At 41.4% G+C, this 17,483-nt stretch overlaps 2 protein-coding genes across 10 annotated transcripts in view; one reads left to right on the top strand and one right to left on the bottom strand.

Moving 5' to 3' along the window:
* The window catches only part of Supt20h (SPT20 homolog, SAGA complex component), a 35,639-nt gene extending 25,861 nt beyond the window's left edge, over positions 1 to 9,778 (top strand). For 6 of the 9 annotated variants that reach the window (XM_041659141.1, XM_041659146.1, XM_041659139.1 and 3 more), the window contains exons 22-26: positions 1,441 to 1,496; positions 3,794 to 4,021; positions 7,162 to 7,267; positions 8,877 to 8,989; positions 9,613 to 9,778. In XM_041659141.1, coding sequence (XP_041515075.1) covers positions 1,441 to 1,496; positions 3,794 to 4,021; positions 7,162 to 7,267; positions 8,877 to 8,989; positions 9,613 to 9,750 — 641 coding nt within the window. In that variant the 3' untranslated portion in view covers positions 9,751 to 9,778. The remainder of the gene's footprint in view (positions 1 to 1,440; positions 1,497 to 3,793; positions 4,022 to 7,161; positions 7,268 to 8,876; positions 8,990 to 9,612) is intronic. The other 3 variants (XM_041659144.1, XM_041659143.1, XM_041659142.1) reach the window with 3 other exon arrangements.
* A 265-nt stretch (positions 9,779 to 10,043) lies between these two features.
* On the bottom strand, positions 10,044 to 17,216 carry Exosc8 (exosome component 8). Its single transcript, XM_041659148.1, has 11 exons — positions 17,163 to 17,216; positions 16,470 to 16,506; positions 16,259 to 16,322; positions 15,810 to 15,883; positions 14,767 to 14,812; positions 13,641 to 13,746; positions 13,316 to 13,361; positions 12,413 to 12,509; positions 11,107 to 11,227; positions 10,469 to 10,575; positions 10,044 to 10,182 (listed from the first exon to the last, which is right to left on the bottom strand). The coding sequence occupies exons 1-11, from the start codon at positions 17,177 to 17,179 to the stop codon at positions 10,067 to 10,069; spliced, it is 831 nt and encodes a 276-aa protein (XP_041515082.1). The 5' UTR covers positions 17,180 to 17,216; the 3' UTR covers positions 10,044 to 10,066.
* Positions 17,217 to 17,483: the final 267 nt, after the last annotated feature.

Raw genomic sequence — 17,483 nt, 5'->3', positions numbered from 1 at the left:
CAGTGTCATTTGCATTCTAACTTTACTTGGTCTTAGGAGAAAGAGGAAGTCTACCAGTGCCTTTGATAAGCTGGGAAGCTGCATGCAGGAGTCATGTTCCTTTGTATGCTGTGCCACAATGAGACACTAAGTGGATACCAGGCACTGATACATGTTTGCACAGCAGTGATAGCACAAGCCATTTCTCCTCAGGGACTGTTTCCTGAATGGCGCACATCTGAGACTTCTTCAGGTTCTTGTACAAGGTGTTGATGACATCACATACCAATTTTCTATACCTCTTTCTATAAATAACATCTGATAGAGGACTACATATATTTTTGTTAATTTTTTAAGAACTTCCCATGTCTTCCTCCCTACTCTGTATCTAGAGTAGATAATTTTTCATCTGTATTCAGATTGATGTGAACAAAATTTGCACATATTTTTATGTGTTGTGGGGCACACCATTTGAGACAGGGTCTCACTATGTGCCTGTGGCTGTTTTGGAACTTACTATGTAGATCAGACTGGCCTTGAACTCAGAGAGATTCTCCACCTCTTCCTCCTGAGCGCTGGGTTAAAATGTATGCACTAATTTGCACATGCTTAGAGACCAGGGTCAGCTATACAGTCTGCCAAGAATGTTGTTTTATATCTGTATGTGTGAGCATCCTGTGGCTGAAGTTGAGAATCAGGACAGCCTGCAGTCATCTGTTCTGTCCTTCACCATGTGAGTCCTGGGGTTGAACTCAGGTCACCAGGGCTTGGTGGCAAGTACCACTACCCATGAGTCATCTTGCTAGTACTTTGTTTTGCCTTTCCTTAAATTTGGAATTAATAAGCCATTATATCATAACTTTGGTTTTTGTCTTTACAAAAGTTAGTGTTCTTTTAACATTTTGATGATTGGTATTTGTTTTTGTTTTGAGACAGGGTTTCGCTGTAGTTTTAGAGCCTGTCCTAGAACTAGCTCTTGTAGACCAGACTGGCCTCAGACTCACAGAGATCCATCCGCCTGCCTCTGCCTCCCGAGTGCTGGGATTAAAGGTGTGCGCCACCACCGCCCAGCAATGATTGCTATTTGGAATGCAGAATTTAGTATTTATTGTATATCACTGAGGAATGTAAACAAGTGGCAGATAAAAATGTGCTTGCACAGTGGCAGTAGTTTTGTTCCTTTCACGATGTGTAGGTAATTATAGATGACTTTCTTCAACAGTATGAGAAGTAAAGAAGTCTGAAATGTAGAATATAGTTGATATCTAGTACCCCGCAACTTTGAATAAAATGTCAATAGTGATAAATAATAAAACAGTTCTTTTGTTGTTGAAGGGTTTTTAAATTATGTGTAAATTAATCATTTGGAGAAAGGACAGTAATGTATTTTCATATGTTGAAGTCTAAATTTTCATTTGTAATGCTTTCAGTTCTATTATAACCATTACTTTTATTTAACAGGTATCCCGTTTGGTTTAAAGAATACTTCAAGTCTCAGGCCTTTAAATCTACTCCAGGTAAACATAAAACAGTGCTTTTGACTTTAATTTTTATATTTTGTTTTTTTTTTTAAAAAAAAACTACTATATTTATACATGTTAGCATATGAAAATTTGAAGTCTATCTGGAATCTTCTAGGGGTATGTGTATTGCTACCTTTATGTAGTTAAGTGCAAATAAAAATAATAGGTGTTCTATAGATGCAACGTTCATTGGCTTTAGTCCCTGTCTGATCAAGAGCTTGTTACCCCAATGAGGTGGTCCTGGAAAAGCTCCAGCCTACAGTAGTGGCAGTACGAACACTTGCAGACATGTGTGTGCTGTTAGCTCACCTTGAGTTTTTGTGCTTAGAGGTTTCAAAACTTTGGTATGCATTATTTCCCCCAAGGAAGATTATACTTTCTTAATACAGTGGTAGATAGATAACTACTAGTCATTCTATAAATGTTCATTGGGTCTAATATATACCGAATCATGGGGCTGCCTTACCTTTTTTCCATTACAATATCAATGTGCTCTAAAGAGATAGAAAATGGAGCCTAAGTGCTCGGACCACCTGCTTAACATGGGCAAGGCCTCAGGTTGAAGACCTAGCAATACATGAGAGAGGAGACGAGGACTAAAGACTAGAGCACTCTAAGTCCCATGCTAGCTCCTTTACTTCCTGGTTCCTCTGTGTGCTCCAAGTTACTTATCCCATTACTCTCTCTTGTTCTACTTCCCCTTCTTTATGTGTAATTCTTTTAGTTAGCATATAAAATAATGGCTTTCACTATAGTATGTCCTTTTCCTTACTTATATTCACATGTCTTTATTCCCTGCTCCTTCCACACTGGTCTCCTTTTTTCCTCCACAGAGTGTTCCCTCTCCTTTCATTGTGCGCGTGACTGTTTAAAATGTAGATGCCACATACTATTAGATGCTTGATACTTCTTTCTGTGTTTTTCTGCTGTTACCCTCAACTTGCTTTACTCTTTTCCCCACGGTTCTTTAACAGTCACATATTAAACTAATAATTTGGAAAATAGCTGTCTACAGAGAACTTAAAGGCAAACTTGAAGATAAAGATCTGATGATAATACAGAACTGTGGCTTATTGAGAAATGGCAATACTGGACATATCAGCCAACCTCATCTATAACTGATAGGGAAGTCTGGATTGAACTAAAACTGTTTGTGTGGTATAAATACACTGTCAGTATGTGCAGGCCAGTGGCAGAGCTGTGCACTGGTAATGTGGCCACAGCTAGAGCATTCTGCTTCATGTTAGCATGTGTCTTGAGAAGTCTTTCGTGACAGATAAAAAGGATGAGAACAAAGCCACTCTGTCTACTAGTAAAAAAGAAATACTGAGCCTGGACTGTGTCAGATTTAGTGGGTTTGGTTTTCTTAACCAAAGGATTGCTTTTTAAATTTAATTTGGGTTCAGAATAAGAGCAAGATAAAGGTCTCAACAGTAAAGGCACTTTCTTAATCAGCCCTAGAATTCCTTACCCTGGTCCATTAAAATGGTTATTTTTAGGGTTATTGCTAAAAGACTAGAACAAATTTGGGAGATGGGTTGTCATACACAAATTTATGAATCATAACTTTGGTTTTTGAGGATAGATTGTGAAGTTCAGGTTGGCTTTGAACTCTCCCTTCTCAGCCTGCCAGGTATTAGGAATGAATATAGGTGCTCCAGTGTGCCACGATGCCCAGTTACTTTGTAGTTTCTTAGCGTATGTGATGTTTTTTTGTGAGGATGGCAGAAGTGATAAATATTTAAAAACTGTAAATTTGGATAGCTGACTATTAACTAGAAGCAGGAAATTTATATTTGAAAATAATATAGGGGGAGAAAGCAGTAGGACTTAAAAATAATTCCTGGGTGTAGCCTGATGAAGCGCAGGTAGCTTGTTTGCTTCTGTGTGGTGTGTGTGGAAGTTTAAAAGCTGGCCCAAAGCCGGGCGATGGTGGCGCACGCCTTTAATCCCAGCACTTGGGAGGCAGAGGCAGGCGGATCTCTGTGAGTTCGAGACCAGCCTGGTCTACAGAGGTAGTTCCAGGACAGGAACCAAAAGCTACGGAGAAATCCTGTCTCGAAAAACCAAAAATAAATAAATAAATAAATAAATAAATAAATAAATAAAAAGCTGGCCCAGCAGTTGCTGAGCTCCATCTCCAGTCCTTCTCTTGCTGTCTTCATCTGTTTCCTCAGAGCCTAGGAGAGTGCTTGGCCCCTAGCTAATTATCTATGGATATTTGTAAGGGAATTTAAATATTTTACATGGGAACAATGGAAGTAGCTAATTCTTGCTTAAATTCTGAATAGCTTCCTGGTGGTTCACCCATTTTTAACACTCAGCAGCAGCAACAGCTTCCTCAGTTTGTACAACAGCCTCAACAGCAGCAGCAACAGCTTCCTCAGTTTGTACAACAGCCTCAACAGCAGCAGCAACAGCTCCCTCAGTTTGTACAACAGCCTCAACAGCAGCAGCCACAGCTCCCTCAGTTTGTACAACAGCCTTCAGTTTCAAGTCCCCAGCAGCCAGAGGAGCAGGTATGGGATTTTTAGCATCTTTCTGTATTTGCATTTTCACTGTGAAACTAATTTAGGACAAGTTTTTCATACATTTCCACTGTTTTAGTTTGTTGGAAGAAATAGTTCCTGTGTTGTTTCTCTTTATTAATACCAGTAGCTGCAAGTTTTTCTAATGATATCTGCTCTAAATGGAGGTCTCTATCTTGACAAGTAGTGTCACACAGGCAAACAGTTAATGGTAGTGGCAGGTGACCCCACTGACTAACCCATCATCTTCTGTTTGTATAATTGTTAAGATGTATTTATTATGTGTACAGTATTCTGTCTGCATGTTTGCCTGCAGGCCAGAAGAGGGCGCCAGATCTCATTACAGATGGTTGTGAGCCACCATGTAGTTGTTGGGAATTGAACTCAGGTCCTCTGGAACAGCAGCCAGTACTCAACTGCTGAGCCATCTCTCCAGTTCCTTTGTAGAAATTTATTACCGTTGCAGTGGATCTGTCTGTGTTGGCCAGAAGTACTGGGCAGTGGGAACAAAATCAAAAGCAGACACTGCCAGTCAGAATGTAATTAAATAAATTGAAGTCTGAAGAGAAGGGACAATTGTTCATGGACTTTGGCTATTCTGTAGAATCATTTAGGAACCTAAATATACTTATTCCTGGGTCCCACCTTAAGGGTCTCAGCTGATCTGAAAACTACTCTATCAGCCCTCTTGAACTTCATTTCTTCAGGTCTTCAGTGGATGAAACTCATCCTCTGGCAGGCTTATCAGAGGACAAACTGATAACTTTCTGTATTATTAGTACATTAAAGGTTCTGCTTCACTAATAAGATGTCTAGTTTTCCTTCCTTCCTTCCTTCCTTCCTTCCCTTCCCTTCCCTTCCCTTCCCTTCCCTTCCCTTCCATACTTTCACTTTTAAAAAACAAATTTTATTTTCTTTATGTCCGTGTATGGGTAGTGGTGCACATGAGTCCAAAGGACTGGTAGGTTCTGTCCTCCCACTGTTAGGCTCTGTGATCATCCTTGGGAAAAAGTGCCTTTGCTGAAATATAGTGTTGGAGCTTTTGTTGTTGCTGTTTTTGAGGCAGGCTTTTACTCCAGCCTGGCTGGTAACTAAGCATTCATTCTGCCCCAGCACCAAGGGCTGGGAGAACAGGCATGAACAGTGCAGCTGTTTGCTATTTACATTTAGGTAGTATTGAGTACATTCACACTGTTGCACAAAGTATCTTTAATCTTGCAAAATTGAAACTCCATAAGCAACTGATAATGTCCTCAGTCCAAACACCACCATTGTGCTATGTTTTTGATCTTAACCATCCTGAGTGTCTCATGTAGGGAGATGGAATCATGGTCCATGTGTCCTTTTGCATCTCTTGCTGTCTCCACAGACAGGTCATCATTTGGGTATGTGTCAAGAACTTGTTGGGTCTTAGAGTGCTTCTCTTACCCTGAGACACTAGTGTTGACTGTCGTGCTGCACTGTCGTGCACTCCCGCCAGCACTCTCTTCACATCGTCACAGGTGGCTGCCTAACTTCTGCTCTTGGGGGTTTTTACTTTCTTCTGCTATACTTTTGCATTCATATTGAAGAGATACGATTGACAAATTCAACTGATGAAACTTTATTTTCCTCTTAAGAGTTCAGCAGTTTTACTTGCCTTTCTTACAATTTATCAGAAATTTTCTCTGACTTTATATGATCTTGAGAGGGATAAAAAGACAAAGATGACAATCTTGTTAAAATTTTATTATTTTTATATGTATGGGTGTTTTGCTTGCATGTCTATGCACCATGGGCACTGTGTCCCATTGCTATGCATGGTACCTGGGGAGGCCAGAAGAGGTTATCCGTTCCCTTGGAACTGGAGTTACAAATGATTGTGAGTCACTGGGTGACTGGGTGCTGAAAATCAAACCTTGATTCTCCAGAAGATCACCTACTGCTCTTAATCACTGAACCATCTCTGCAGCCCAAATTATTTTAACTCTTAAAATCTTAATTTAGTTATTTCATCTAAGATCCCGAATAGTGGCCTTTATCCTTTATTGTGATGAAACCTATTATATTTAGCGTATGTGAATATTGTTTGTTTTGCAACAGGCCCTTACTCTGTAGCCCAGGGTAGCACCAAACTCTTGCATTAGTTCCAAGCACTGGGATTACAGCAGGAGCCTGACAGGCACACTGCTGAGTTGAGTAATTCTATCCATTCATTTCCTCCTCAGCTCTGCTTAGGCTGCTTTCCACAAGTTTTGATACATTATATTTCTATTTTAATTCTACAAAATACTCTCATTTGATTTTAACGGTAATTTTCCTCTGTCCTCCAAGTACTGGATTACAAGTTTCAAACACCAACAGCTGGTTTTGAAGCTTTATCTTTAGGTGTAGACATTTAGAATCAGTATGGCCTAATTGACCTCTCTAATTAGTAAGTGACCCTCTATATCTCAATTTTTTGCTTTCTTTTGTTAATACTGATTGTATACCTTTTCTACTCTTTCTTTTTTTTGCTGAATGCTTTAGTAGTGGATAGTTAATTTTTTTAAATGTTTTTTTTTAAAGATTTGTTTACTTTTATTATGTATATAACATTCTGCCTCCATGTATTCATGCCCCCATGCCAGAAGAGGGTGCCAGATCTCATTACAAATGGTTGTGAGCCACCATGTGGTTGCTGGGAATTGAACTCAGGACCTCTGGAAGAGCAGCCTGTGCTCTTAACCACTGAGCCATCTCTCCAGCCTGATAGTTAATTTTTATTCATGGTTTTTAGTTATTATTCTAGCTTGCTGGTAAATATCTCTATTTGTGATATATACATACATATATGTGTGTGTGTGTGTGTGTGTGTGTGTATAATCTTTGTGGTCATTTTAGGAAAGAAATTGTATCCAATGCATTGCTTTTGTGCATTTTTGGATTTTTGTTTTATAATAGCACTGTTCTGGAAGTAATGTGAGGTTTTAATTTAGCATTTGTTTTTGTTCATTCCAAGCTTGCTACTTCTACATGTGTTCATAATTTATACGAAACCTAAGCTGTTTATTCTTCCTCATGCATCAAAGAGATGCTGTTTTTTCACTGGCTCAATTTGTTTTGCCATTTTTGCACAAGTAACATACTATTTTTTTTTTTTTTAAATTCAGGGATCTGAACAAGTTTTAACTGCTCAAGAACAAGCCTTAACTGCTCAGCAAGCTGCTATTATTAATCTTACTGGAGTAGGAGGTTTTCCACAGTCACAGGCAGCTGGTGGGTATCATCCTGACTTCCTTCTGATCTGTGTAAATTATTTCCCTTTTCTTCCTTGCAAGCAGTAATCAGAAAAAGGCTGAAGTATTTAATCTGTAAACTACAAGATTAACAAACAACTGACCAAGAATTTTTCCTTAAAAATTACTTTGACAGCTGATTATGAAAGCTTTGACTCACATATTTATATGTTCTCTTTACAGTGGTTAGCTGGCAAACTCTTTTTAAAAAATATTTATTTATTTATTGTACAATATTCTGTCTGCTTGTATGCCTGCAGGCCAGAAGAGGGCACCAGACCTCATTACAGATGGTTGTGGTTGCTGGGAATTGAACTCAGGACCTTTGGAAGAGCAGGCAATGCTCTTAACCACTGAGCCATCTCTTCCAGCCCCAGCTGGCAAACTTACATGTCCATCTGACTTCATAGAAAGCCATCAAAGCAGTTTTCAGTGGTTAATTCTGTTTTCTTAATTACCTGGGACCACATTGTCCTACATTGCATAATTTTTCTCAGTTTGTATTGTATGAGTTAAATCTTTTTTTTTGGGGGGGGGGGGTTGAGTTAAATCTTTATAATTAGCAAAACTTATGTAAGCTACTTGTTTATAAATATGAAACTAACTTGAATGCTCCCACTTGAAAGTAGGGAATGAATGAAAGTAGGAAATGGTAAACAAAAGGTAATACTGTATTGAATTCTGACTTCACATTTGAATAAGCCAAGAGATAGAATTTTAATAAAACTGATTAGCAAAGCTATAATGGAATTTGAGGATTCAGTAAATTGTCCCTGTGTGCTTGCTTTTGATTTCTGTAACTTCCAGTTTTCAAGTTTAGATGTACCTTAGTAGGAGTAATTCACACTTGTGTTTTGAAACTATTTCTTACAAAGAGCTGTAATTTAGAATTTGTGAATTTCCAAATGCAGATTTGTAACTAATGTACCTTTACCACACAAGTTATTTTTCTAAAATAGCCTTAGTAAATTTGTGATAAGAATTGTAGACAAACTGTACTCACTTAAGCCTGGTCAGCCTTTTCACCTCTCTTTGAGAATGTGGAATGATAGGGATGGCCCAATCAGCTGTCAGTCATCTCTGCAAGCTCACTGGATGTTGTATTTTAAAAGAACATACATCATATAAGGGTGGCTTTCAGACATAGGTCCAGCCAATATCACGTTCCATTGGGATGCAACGAGGATGCTATGGAGACAGAATGTAGTTGAGGTGCTAGAGTGTTTCAGCTTCAGAACACTGGGTACAATGCATAAACCTATAACCAAAGTGTTCTTCAGGTGGAGAAAAAGAGAATCAGGAATTCAGGGTTAGCTGGTTCTACATAGTGAGTTCTGAGGCCAGCCTGGGATGAGACTTAAAAGAGGGGGGGAGGGAATGCAGTACTTTTGTCTGTGTACTTCCTTCCCTCTATAGCCAGAATGTTCTGGAATCAGTGATACCCTTAATTAGCAGGAGACAAAATTTATTCTGAAATAGGTATGATTTGTTACTTAAGGTAATTTCTATTTTTTCTCATTGTCTATGCTGTGTTTTCTAATCCTGGTTGCCTTCAAACTTTTTAACGGGCCTGCTTTCCCCTTCTGTAGTGTTATCTCAGCTTGGCTCTGCCGAGAACAGACCTGAGCAAAGCCTTCCTCAGCAGAGACTCCAGCTCTCCTCTGCCTTGCAGCAACAGCAACAGCAGCAGCAGCAGCTTCAAGTAATCTAGCAGCTTCATTTGATTAATTAAAACCCTTAAGTTCCAAAATACTGCTTTGCAGTGGGGCTTTCCTGCTAAAGCAATTGGTCAGTAACTTAGTTTTATTTTTAGAAATCTGACATGCCAGTCAGCTTGTAGCACTAAGTGTAAACTATAACAATGCATACTTTAAATCCTTTTTAAGGTCTTGGTGGCACATTTCACACACCCCTTTAATGTGCATCGTATTTTGAAATAGTTTTAAGTGCCAATTATTAACTTTTATGATTCTATGCTGTGGGAGTGTTCCCATTGCTTTAGAAAAGTTGCAAATTATTTTAGGAAAGGGTGTCAGCACACTATGATCAACTACTATGAATTATCATTATACAACAAAATGGTAACTGCAGTTGCTGCATTACTGCAGTATGGACTGCCAAGGCTAAGTAACAGATAATTGTATCATTTTTAAGAATTGTATTTAAAGCTCTCAGCAGGTTCTTGCACTGTCCTAGTTTGGAGGAGTACCCTTTGTTCCCCCATGCTTCCACTCTGAGGCTTGTTTTCATCACTCCTGGGAAGCAACTGGCCACACCTGTGCATTTAGCATAATGTGATCTCTTTTCTCCCCCTCCGTTTTGCAGCAGTTGCGATTCTTGCAACAGCAGATGGCTATGGCAGCAGCAGCCGCACAGACAGCCCAGCTCCATCGTCACCGGCATGCAGGTGGCCAGTCCAAGAGTAAAGTGAAGCGAGGCATGCCAACCACTCCAAAATTCTGAGCAATTTTTTTTTTCCTTTTGTCTTTTCTTTGTTTTTTACAAACACAGACCATTGAATGAATTGTATTTTTGCTTCATTTTCCTCCTAAGATGTCAGTATTTTACATTAATAGATGGTGCATAGTTTATACAAAAGCACAACTCTGTGGTTCTTACATGGTTAAATGTTTTCTTGTATATACCATCTATAGAAATAATCTAAGAACTACTAGAAATATCTTCCAAAAGAATGTAGTTTGGTATTTATTTAGTATAAAAAGCCTGTGCACAGTGTAATAAATAAAATTTTTACATCTGTTTTGCAATTGTGGTGGCTTCATTTGTGTTTCATACTCTGAATGACTTCATCTAGTAGCTTGTTCACTTCTTTGTGTCTCGTAACTGCTCGACTCATGCAGTCCTGAAGTTTAGCTCCAGTAAGTCCACTCCCACCTGAAAAATTAGGCCAGTTTTCAGTGTTTCCATTATTTTGTGAAAGTTGAAGATCATGTCAAGTGTTTGTTTTGAAATCAAACAACATCTAAATCAAGTGGTATGGTCTCAAGACCTGCAGGTTAGTTTTAGAAAGGCTCTAGAAGACAGATATGTCCTAAGTTTAGGATGACACACAACACTAAAACAGCAAAGACCATCATAAACTTCCGTCAGCTAAGCAGCCAAACATCCCACACCCCACTTGACACCCCAGCTATTTCCCACTGCAGTAGAAAGGACATACCTGGCTTGTGAAGACAACACAGTTTGCCTTCCTCATCCATTACTATTGTTAAGGTTCCTGTTGACAGGTGTTCTTCCTCTCCAGTAGGATCAACTATCAGCAAAGTGCTACATTAACAACAACAAAAAGGTATTAAAACAATGTGCATGGAGGGGGTAGGGTATCATTTCTAGGATTGATTTTAGCCTATGGAAGAGCTAATCCAGGACTGAAGGAAGCCAGAGTGGCAGCACCCTGCAGCCCAGTACGTAGGAACTCCTTGCTCTTCAGCTTTGGGAATTTCTTAGATTCTGCAGCAAATACTGGAGACGGTTTCAGAAGTTTATAGAGTAGGAGCTTGGAGCATAGCTCAGCAATGGAGCACTTGCCTGGTATGAACCAGCCCTATACAATACCTGTCACCATAAAGGAAAAAGGGCATAAAGAAACAGGGGCAATTGGTGACCATAGAATTATCCTGTACATCAGGATGCCAAGCAGATGGAAGCTCTGACTAAAGGAACTGCAGGGCCGGGCTCAGATATCCACAGCAAATTAGGGTTGGTGATCAACTGGAGGACATTTCTTGTAAAGACAGCTAAATAACAAGATTAAGGCTATTAGCTTAGAACCCAGAATGGTACATTTGGTTAACTTACTCATCAAACACAGCAAAGGAAGTTGCAACTGGGGTTGTTCTAACATTCAAATAACTTTTCTTCTTTAAATTAACTTCTGCTAAAGCAGTTTCTTCATTTATAGTTACTTCAGGCAACTGTACTAGAAAAAGGCAAGTAAACATAAAATGAATGTGGTACATAGCTTCATTTCAATCCTTTCTTAACTCTTCCCCCATTTAGCTTATCCAGAACAACTACTGATTTGACGGGATCTCACTATGTAGTGCAGCCCATTTAGCTTGGAATTCACTCGAATTAAGAGTTATGTGCTACTCACCTGTTACCAGGATAATTTTATTTTAAGTCTCATAACAATTGAGGTAACTATGGTGGATGAAAACTGCTTTTCAGAACACCTTATGTTCCAGCCAAGCCTTTTTTTTGTTTTTATTTCCCCCCCAAAAAGGTTTCTCTATGTAGTCCTATCTTTCCTAGAACTCGCTCTGTGGCCCAGGCTGGCTCAGATCCCCCTGCCAAATGCTAAGATTAAAGGCATGCACCACTGCCCAGCTCAAAGTATCTATAATACTCATTTAGTCATCTACCCTCCTAAAGTAGTAAGTGCTGCTCTTCGGTATCGTTTTATTACAAAGGAAGCAAGCAGGCTGGACTGATGTTTAACTAGGACTATACTAGTACTATTAACTATATCTTCCACTCTAAGTTGGATGTTTTAGATAGAGGATCGTTCTGCAGTCTGAACTGGCTTCAAATTGCCGTCTTCCTCACCTGTGTGCTGAGGTTACAGACACAGACAACTATGCCTGGCTTTTATTGTCGATTGCTGGTCACGTAGAATGACCTGGAATATGCACAAGTGATATTCTAAGACATTACCAAACTACCCAGACCCTTACTAGGAAACATCACTATCAGGTGATATTTATGTCTGCCTGTATGAGCTACCTGTATTACAGTGAGAATCCCTTATCCAAGTCAGCAGATTCTAGGAAGGACGGCTGCCCTATTAACTACAGGTGGAAACAGTCAAAGCAGTTCTAAAACACTACAGAATATAAAACTAGGATGTTCACTTTCAGAAAACCCTGTAAATTTATCTAACTTAGGAGCACAAGCTGGGCAAGGTAGTTCATACTTAAAATATTCTCAGCCTCTGAGATGCTGAGATAGAAGGATAAGTTCAAGGCCAGCCTGGGTTATGGGATACTGTCTCACAGCACAAACATGTGAATGACGATTACATCTCAAGAAAACCTTGCCAAAGGTTTTGACCAGCTGGATTCTGACCGGATTAGCAGGAAAATGCTTCATTTAGGCTGCTTACCATTCTTTAGAGCTGCTAACAAAGCAAACGTGCAGGCATCCAAAATATTTCCATCGTAGTCTAGGCAAATAAGGTCACAGTATAGGACCCAAGCAAGCTAAAACAGTTCACACAAAGTAAATTAGACCTGATAATTGAATAGTGCTGTTGCCTTAGGCTTAAGAATTACAGAACCGTTGATTAGATAAGCAAGTAAGATTTGAAAGCCTAAATTTTTTCCCCTATCATTTATAAAGTACGAAGTCAAAGTGGTCAGGATGGGTAAGCTAGGCTTTTGACAAGCAAACCAACAAGTGATAAACTTGTCCTTTCCCTAAGTAGAGCTATAGGTGCAAAGAGGAAGGTTTATTCTTGCTGCTACTTAGTAAGTGAAAGGCCCAGCTGTAATCTGTGCTCTCGATGTACAATGTAGGTTTTACGTGCTAGTTAGCACTATAAATTAGTAAAGGAAGGCACTATAGGAAGATTCCACATGGGTTCACTATAAATATCAAGCAAAACCTGATCTAAGGGATAATAAAAGCCTTTTTTTTTTTTTTTAAAGAGGAAAAGTGTGTGTGAGTTAACCTTAGCTTGAAAGTTAGCTCCCAGACAGGTTATTTATTACTTGTTACTTGGACACAATGGCAAAAACCTGTAATCCCAGCATTAGGGAGATTAGGGGAAAGGACCAGGAGGTAAAAATCAGCCAAGGTACACAGTGTGACCCTAGCTCATCAAACTTAATACCCAGTTGGAAAGGATTTATGTTTATTTAGACAATTATGGAATAATGATCTTTTACAAAATCCCTTCTAAACTCTAGAATCTCAGGATTTAAAGTTGTTGATTCATCCCTACTACCATATTAAAGCACATGCACACAGTCACTTCAGAGTTCATAAGAGTTCAGTCTGTTCTTACCTTGCCTGGAGAGATGCATAAGTCCTCTTTCTTAATTATCTGTGAGCTTGATTTAATGATAAAGAACACAATAAATATGAAGGCAAAACATTTAATAATGCACGGTGGTAAGCCGGGCGGTGGTGGCGCACGCCTTTAATCCCAGCACTCAGGAGGCAGAGGCAGGCGGATCTTTGTGAGTTCGAGACCAGCCTGGTCTATAAGAGCTAGTTCCAGGACAGGCTCCAAAACCACAGAGAAACCGTCTCGAAAAACCAAAAAAAAAAAAATAATAATAATAATAATAATAATGCACGGTGGTAAAAATTCCTCATAAAAGTCTTACTTTTCAATGACATCCGCAATGAACTGGCTGGCTACTTGGGCCTCTTCTCCAGGAGGTCCAGTCCGAAACCTCGACGAACACAGCGGTGGTAGGTCCACATTAGGAACTGAAAGAAACACTGCAGCTAGGAACTAAACTTCCCCGACAGCTGAGGTTCTGCTGTGGTCCATAGGAATCATGCAGTGAGATTTCAGCTGATAGAGCAGAAGGCTGACCCACCAGAACGAGTGCAATGAAGATCAACTCAGTTGGCAAGGCGCTGGGCATGCAGCCAGAAAAGGAGTCTTTCATATAGATCACAGTGGGACTTTCAGAGAGAAAGGGAGGTCCAAGCTCAGAGATTTGCCTTTGCTTTGCCTGGGTATATAAACTGGGAACTTTCCAGAATAGAGAGCAGGAGAAGAGTAATGAAACTGGTACAGACAAGTACAGAGTAGAGTTCATTTCACCCTCAGATCTAAGTCCTGCGCTTGCTGTAAATCTGAGTTCTGAAGGGACACTGAGGCTGGCACTCAGAGGTCCCCGATAAGGTTCCTAGCACAGGGACTGCCCATAGCACAGGCAATGGGTACTAGACTCTTTGGGTGGAAAGCACAGCAGTGTTAAAATGACTTTTTCTCAGATTGCCAAGCTCCGAGAAAAGGAAATTTATACTTGTCTAAAGTTTTCCCACACTGCTTCAAAAGCTTATTATGCTTCAATCATAATTCTTTACAATTTTTCTGTTTTCTTCCCCCAAATACCTGTGTGTAGCAAAACCGTTCTCTGCTTACAACTAACTATTAAAGTTTTTAATGTTGGTTCCTACCTTAAAGAAAAGATAATCCAAGACAAAAATATTGCCGAGTCTAAGCTGAGTGCAGATAGATTTCAGTCCGCACTGATGGCCTTTACCGACAACTCATCCTTGGATAAGGAATGTATACAACTCAGTGTAAACTGAGACAACCCACATGAGTTGGCGAAGTTCTGAGGTGTACCTTACCTCTGTTATCGAACAAGCAGAAAGCTTTGGGATGAGGGGACATTATTTCTGACCACTACCTCAATTATCAGAACTCCACTACAAGAGTTCACGTTAAGCTTACTCGTGTGTTTGTTAAAATTACAAGCGCATTTAACTCACCAACATATCCTCTATCAGGCGCATCTAGTGGTGGTGCTGCAAACTCCTACAAAAGCAAAGAAATGTATTCTAATGAAAGGAGCCATTCAAAACCATGAAGACAGTCTAGGAGTTAGTTACAGACGCTGTACTGAAGACCTCCCAGGCCAATACCCCACGATCAGTATCTAGAGTGCTTGGGGGAATCAAGGACACTGGCACTGCCCTTCCCAATGGCTCACAGGAAGTCAAAGAAGGGCAGCGTGAACAGACTGCTGCTCATCCTCATGATGAGGATCCATGGGCTCTGCCCCATCTGTGCACTTGTTCAGGAGCCGAGAATCTGAATTTAATCCCAAATGATACAACATGGCTAGACTTACTAACTAGCTGGAGTCACAAGTATGACAACTAATAGTAAGTAGCCCAGCTCAGCTGTAGACACATACTTCCTAGGCTCAGAGGCTTGGGGCAAGTTATTTGACCTTAGACATTTCTCTGCTTTTATGAGGACAGGTGAACAGTACCTGCCTACTCACAGGGGCTATTTCCAAGGCCCAAATGAGACAGCACCATTAAGTTCCAAGTAGAAAGCTGGCAAGGAGTACATGTTCTGATAGCTATCGCTTCAGAGTGACCACAGACCTCTAAAAGAGGAAAGTCGCTGAGTGTGATGTCAGAAAGGACAGGCTTTGTCATCAGACTCTGTTATGAGCCTGACAAACCAAGGGGCTACTGAACTTCATGGGCTGAGCAGGAGGTGGAGACCAGTAAACCAGCAAAGCTCCTAAGGTGCTCCCAAGAGCAGGCGGCCAGCAGACAGCTACTGCTCATTTAAGAGTAACAAAGACTATGGACAGCTAAAAGCTAACACAGTAACAAGCTAATTTCAAAACAATCTTACCAACATTTTAAAGTACGAGGTGCTGAGATTCAGTTATTTGCCTTGGAAAGGGGTACACCCAGGTCGGGGTAGATCTACATTCCGAGCCCTAATTAACTACGACCTTGTGAGTCTGAAGCTAATTTGGAATTGGGCCGTCACCAGACACCAGCCAACCTACTGCTTTCACTCCGCAGATGACTGTGGTGTTCCCCAGCTTCACGAGGGCAGAGCCGTCGGCAGTGCTGATGGAGCCTGCAAAGGGAACACGGCACGTATAAACAACCTTCTAAAAAAGTAAAGGAGAATGAATAAATGCATTTTATTTGACTACAAAGTCATTCAGATGCTTTAGTCTGTATGGTTATCTGGCTCGACCTCTAAAGTTGCCTCTGGAACTTCTGACAGGTTCAGATCAGTGATTTGAAAATGGTATCATTACTTAATCTCTTTTCCTCTGACCCCCAATTTGAGCTAATCAGGCTTAGATCAACGACAAAGCTAATATAAAATAAGCTTTTAACATCACCAAATACCTCACGCATAGATAGTATAATTGGCTGGGGGAAAGGTGGCACACAGCATAAGAGGGCCGGGTGTCATAGCAACTGAAATGAAGTATATCTTCACCTATGTTGACAGTTGTGGTTCTGAATTCCCCAAGTTCTCTTCCATCAGGACGGCAGTTTTCTTTCTAAATGTGTATAAGAAAATAGATTACATATTTTTCCACTTATGCAGAGGAGAACACATTAAGCCCCAATAATTTAAAGGAACTGAAAAACTATGCCTTGAAGTATACTTATCAAAGGGTCTGACATACGAAATCGCCTCTACTCACCAGAAATCTCCTGTAATACTCCAGGGGTTCCACAGTTCTGAAATATGGTAAAAATGTGTTAAAGTCCGTCAGTATGCATCCCAGAGTCTAAAGCCAGCACTTAAGGGTGTGACGCTGGGGCATCAATCTCCACACGCTCAGGTGTTAACCATAGTAATAAAAAGGCCTAACAGTAGCAACCCGTCTTCATCGGTCCCCTTTACTGTGCCCCGGTCAAGGGGACCGGAGTCCAAGGCCCTGGACACACTTTGAAGAGGATTCACTTGGGTGTCGGCAACGAAACTCTAGTTCTGAAGCTGGGGACTCGGCAACAGATGCCGTGCGGTAATCTGCATTAGCGACCACCAAGGACTGTGTTTTTGCAGTTACGGGAGGTTCCTGTGGCCTCGTCAACTACACGCAGACAGAAGTCACAGCAGCTGTGAGTGCACGCCCTCGCAGACACACGAGCTAGAGGTTTACACGCGTGGGCAGCCTGGGGCTCCATCAGAGCCCCAAAGGTCTCAGGTCCCTCCAAAGGCGGCACTCCGGTTTTCCCGTGGAGAGCGGCCTGGGGCTCGGATAAGAGGTCGGGGCATCCTGGCTGCGCTGTTGCTCAGCGCCTCCCGTGGGCAGAGCTCTCCCGCAGCCCCACGAGCACTCGGGTCCCCACCACGCGCCACACCCGCGCCTCCTGTGCGCACCGCCACTCACTTGAACCCGGCCGCCATCTTCCCGCCCGCACCGCGCCTGCGCAACCCGCCGCGCCTGCGCCCTTCCTTCTGCAGGCGTCTCCGGCGCAGGCGACTGGGAGGAGTCCTGGTGGAGAAGCTGCTCCTTCCATGGAGGCTGCTGTGCTCCCGGGCACGGGGCGTGAACTGCAGCTCCGGGGAGCCCGGGCGTCCCACGAGCGCCTGTTTAGGACCAGGCCTGATGGGGAGGCCGGGTCGGTACGGTCACAACCGCCGTTGACGCCAGCCCCGGAGTCCCACGTCCCGGCCCCCACGGGCCTGTGCGCCACACACACACACACAC

The sequence above is a fragment of the Microtus oregoni genome, unplaced genomic scaffold (assembly GCF_018167655.1).
Source record: "Microtus oregoni isolate MIOR12 unplaced genomic scaffold, Mior012 000010F_ref0000083, whole genome shotgun sequence".
Lineage (NCBI taxonomy): Eukaryota > Metazoa > Chordata > Mammalia > Rodentia > Cricetidae > Microtus > Microtus oregoni.
The sequence above is the reverse complement of the archived record's forward strand: the minus strand, read 5'-3'. Positions and strand labels throughout refer to the sequence as shown.

Coding starts and splice junctions, on each gene's coding strand:
- Exosc8 (XM_041659148.1), bottom strand. Junction 16,323..16,469: donor AGTATTACAGGAGATTTCTG/GTGAGTAGAGGC, acceptor ATACACATTTAG/AAAGAAAACTGCCGTCCTGA. Junction 10,576..11,106: donor TCCTTTGCTGTGTTTGATGA/GTAAGTTAACCA, acceptor TTGTTAATGTAG/CACTTTGCTGATAGTTGATC.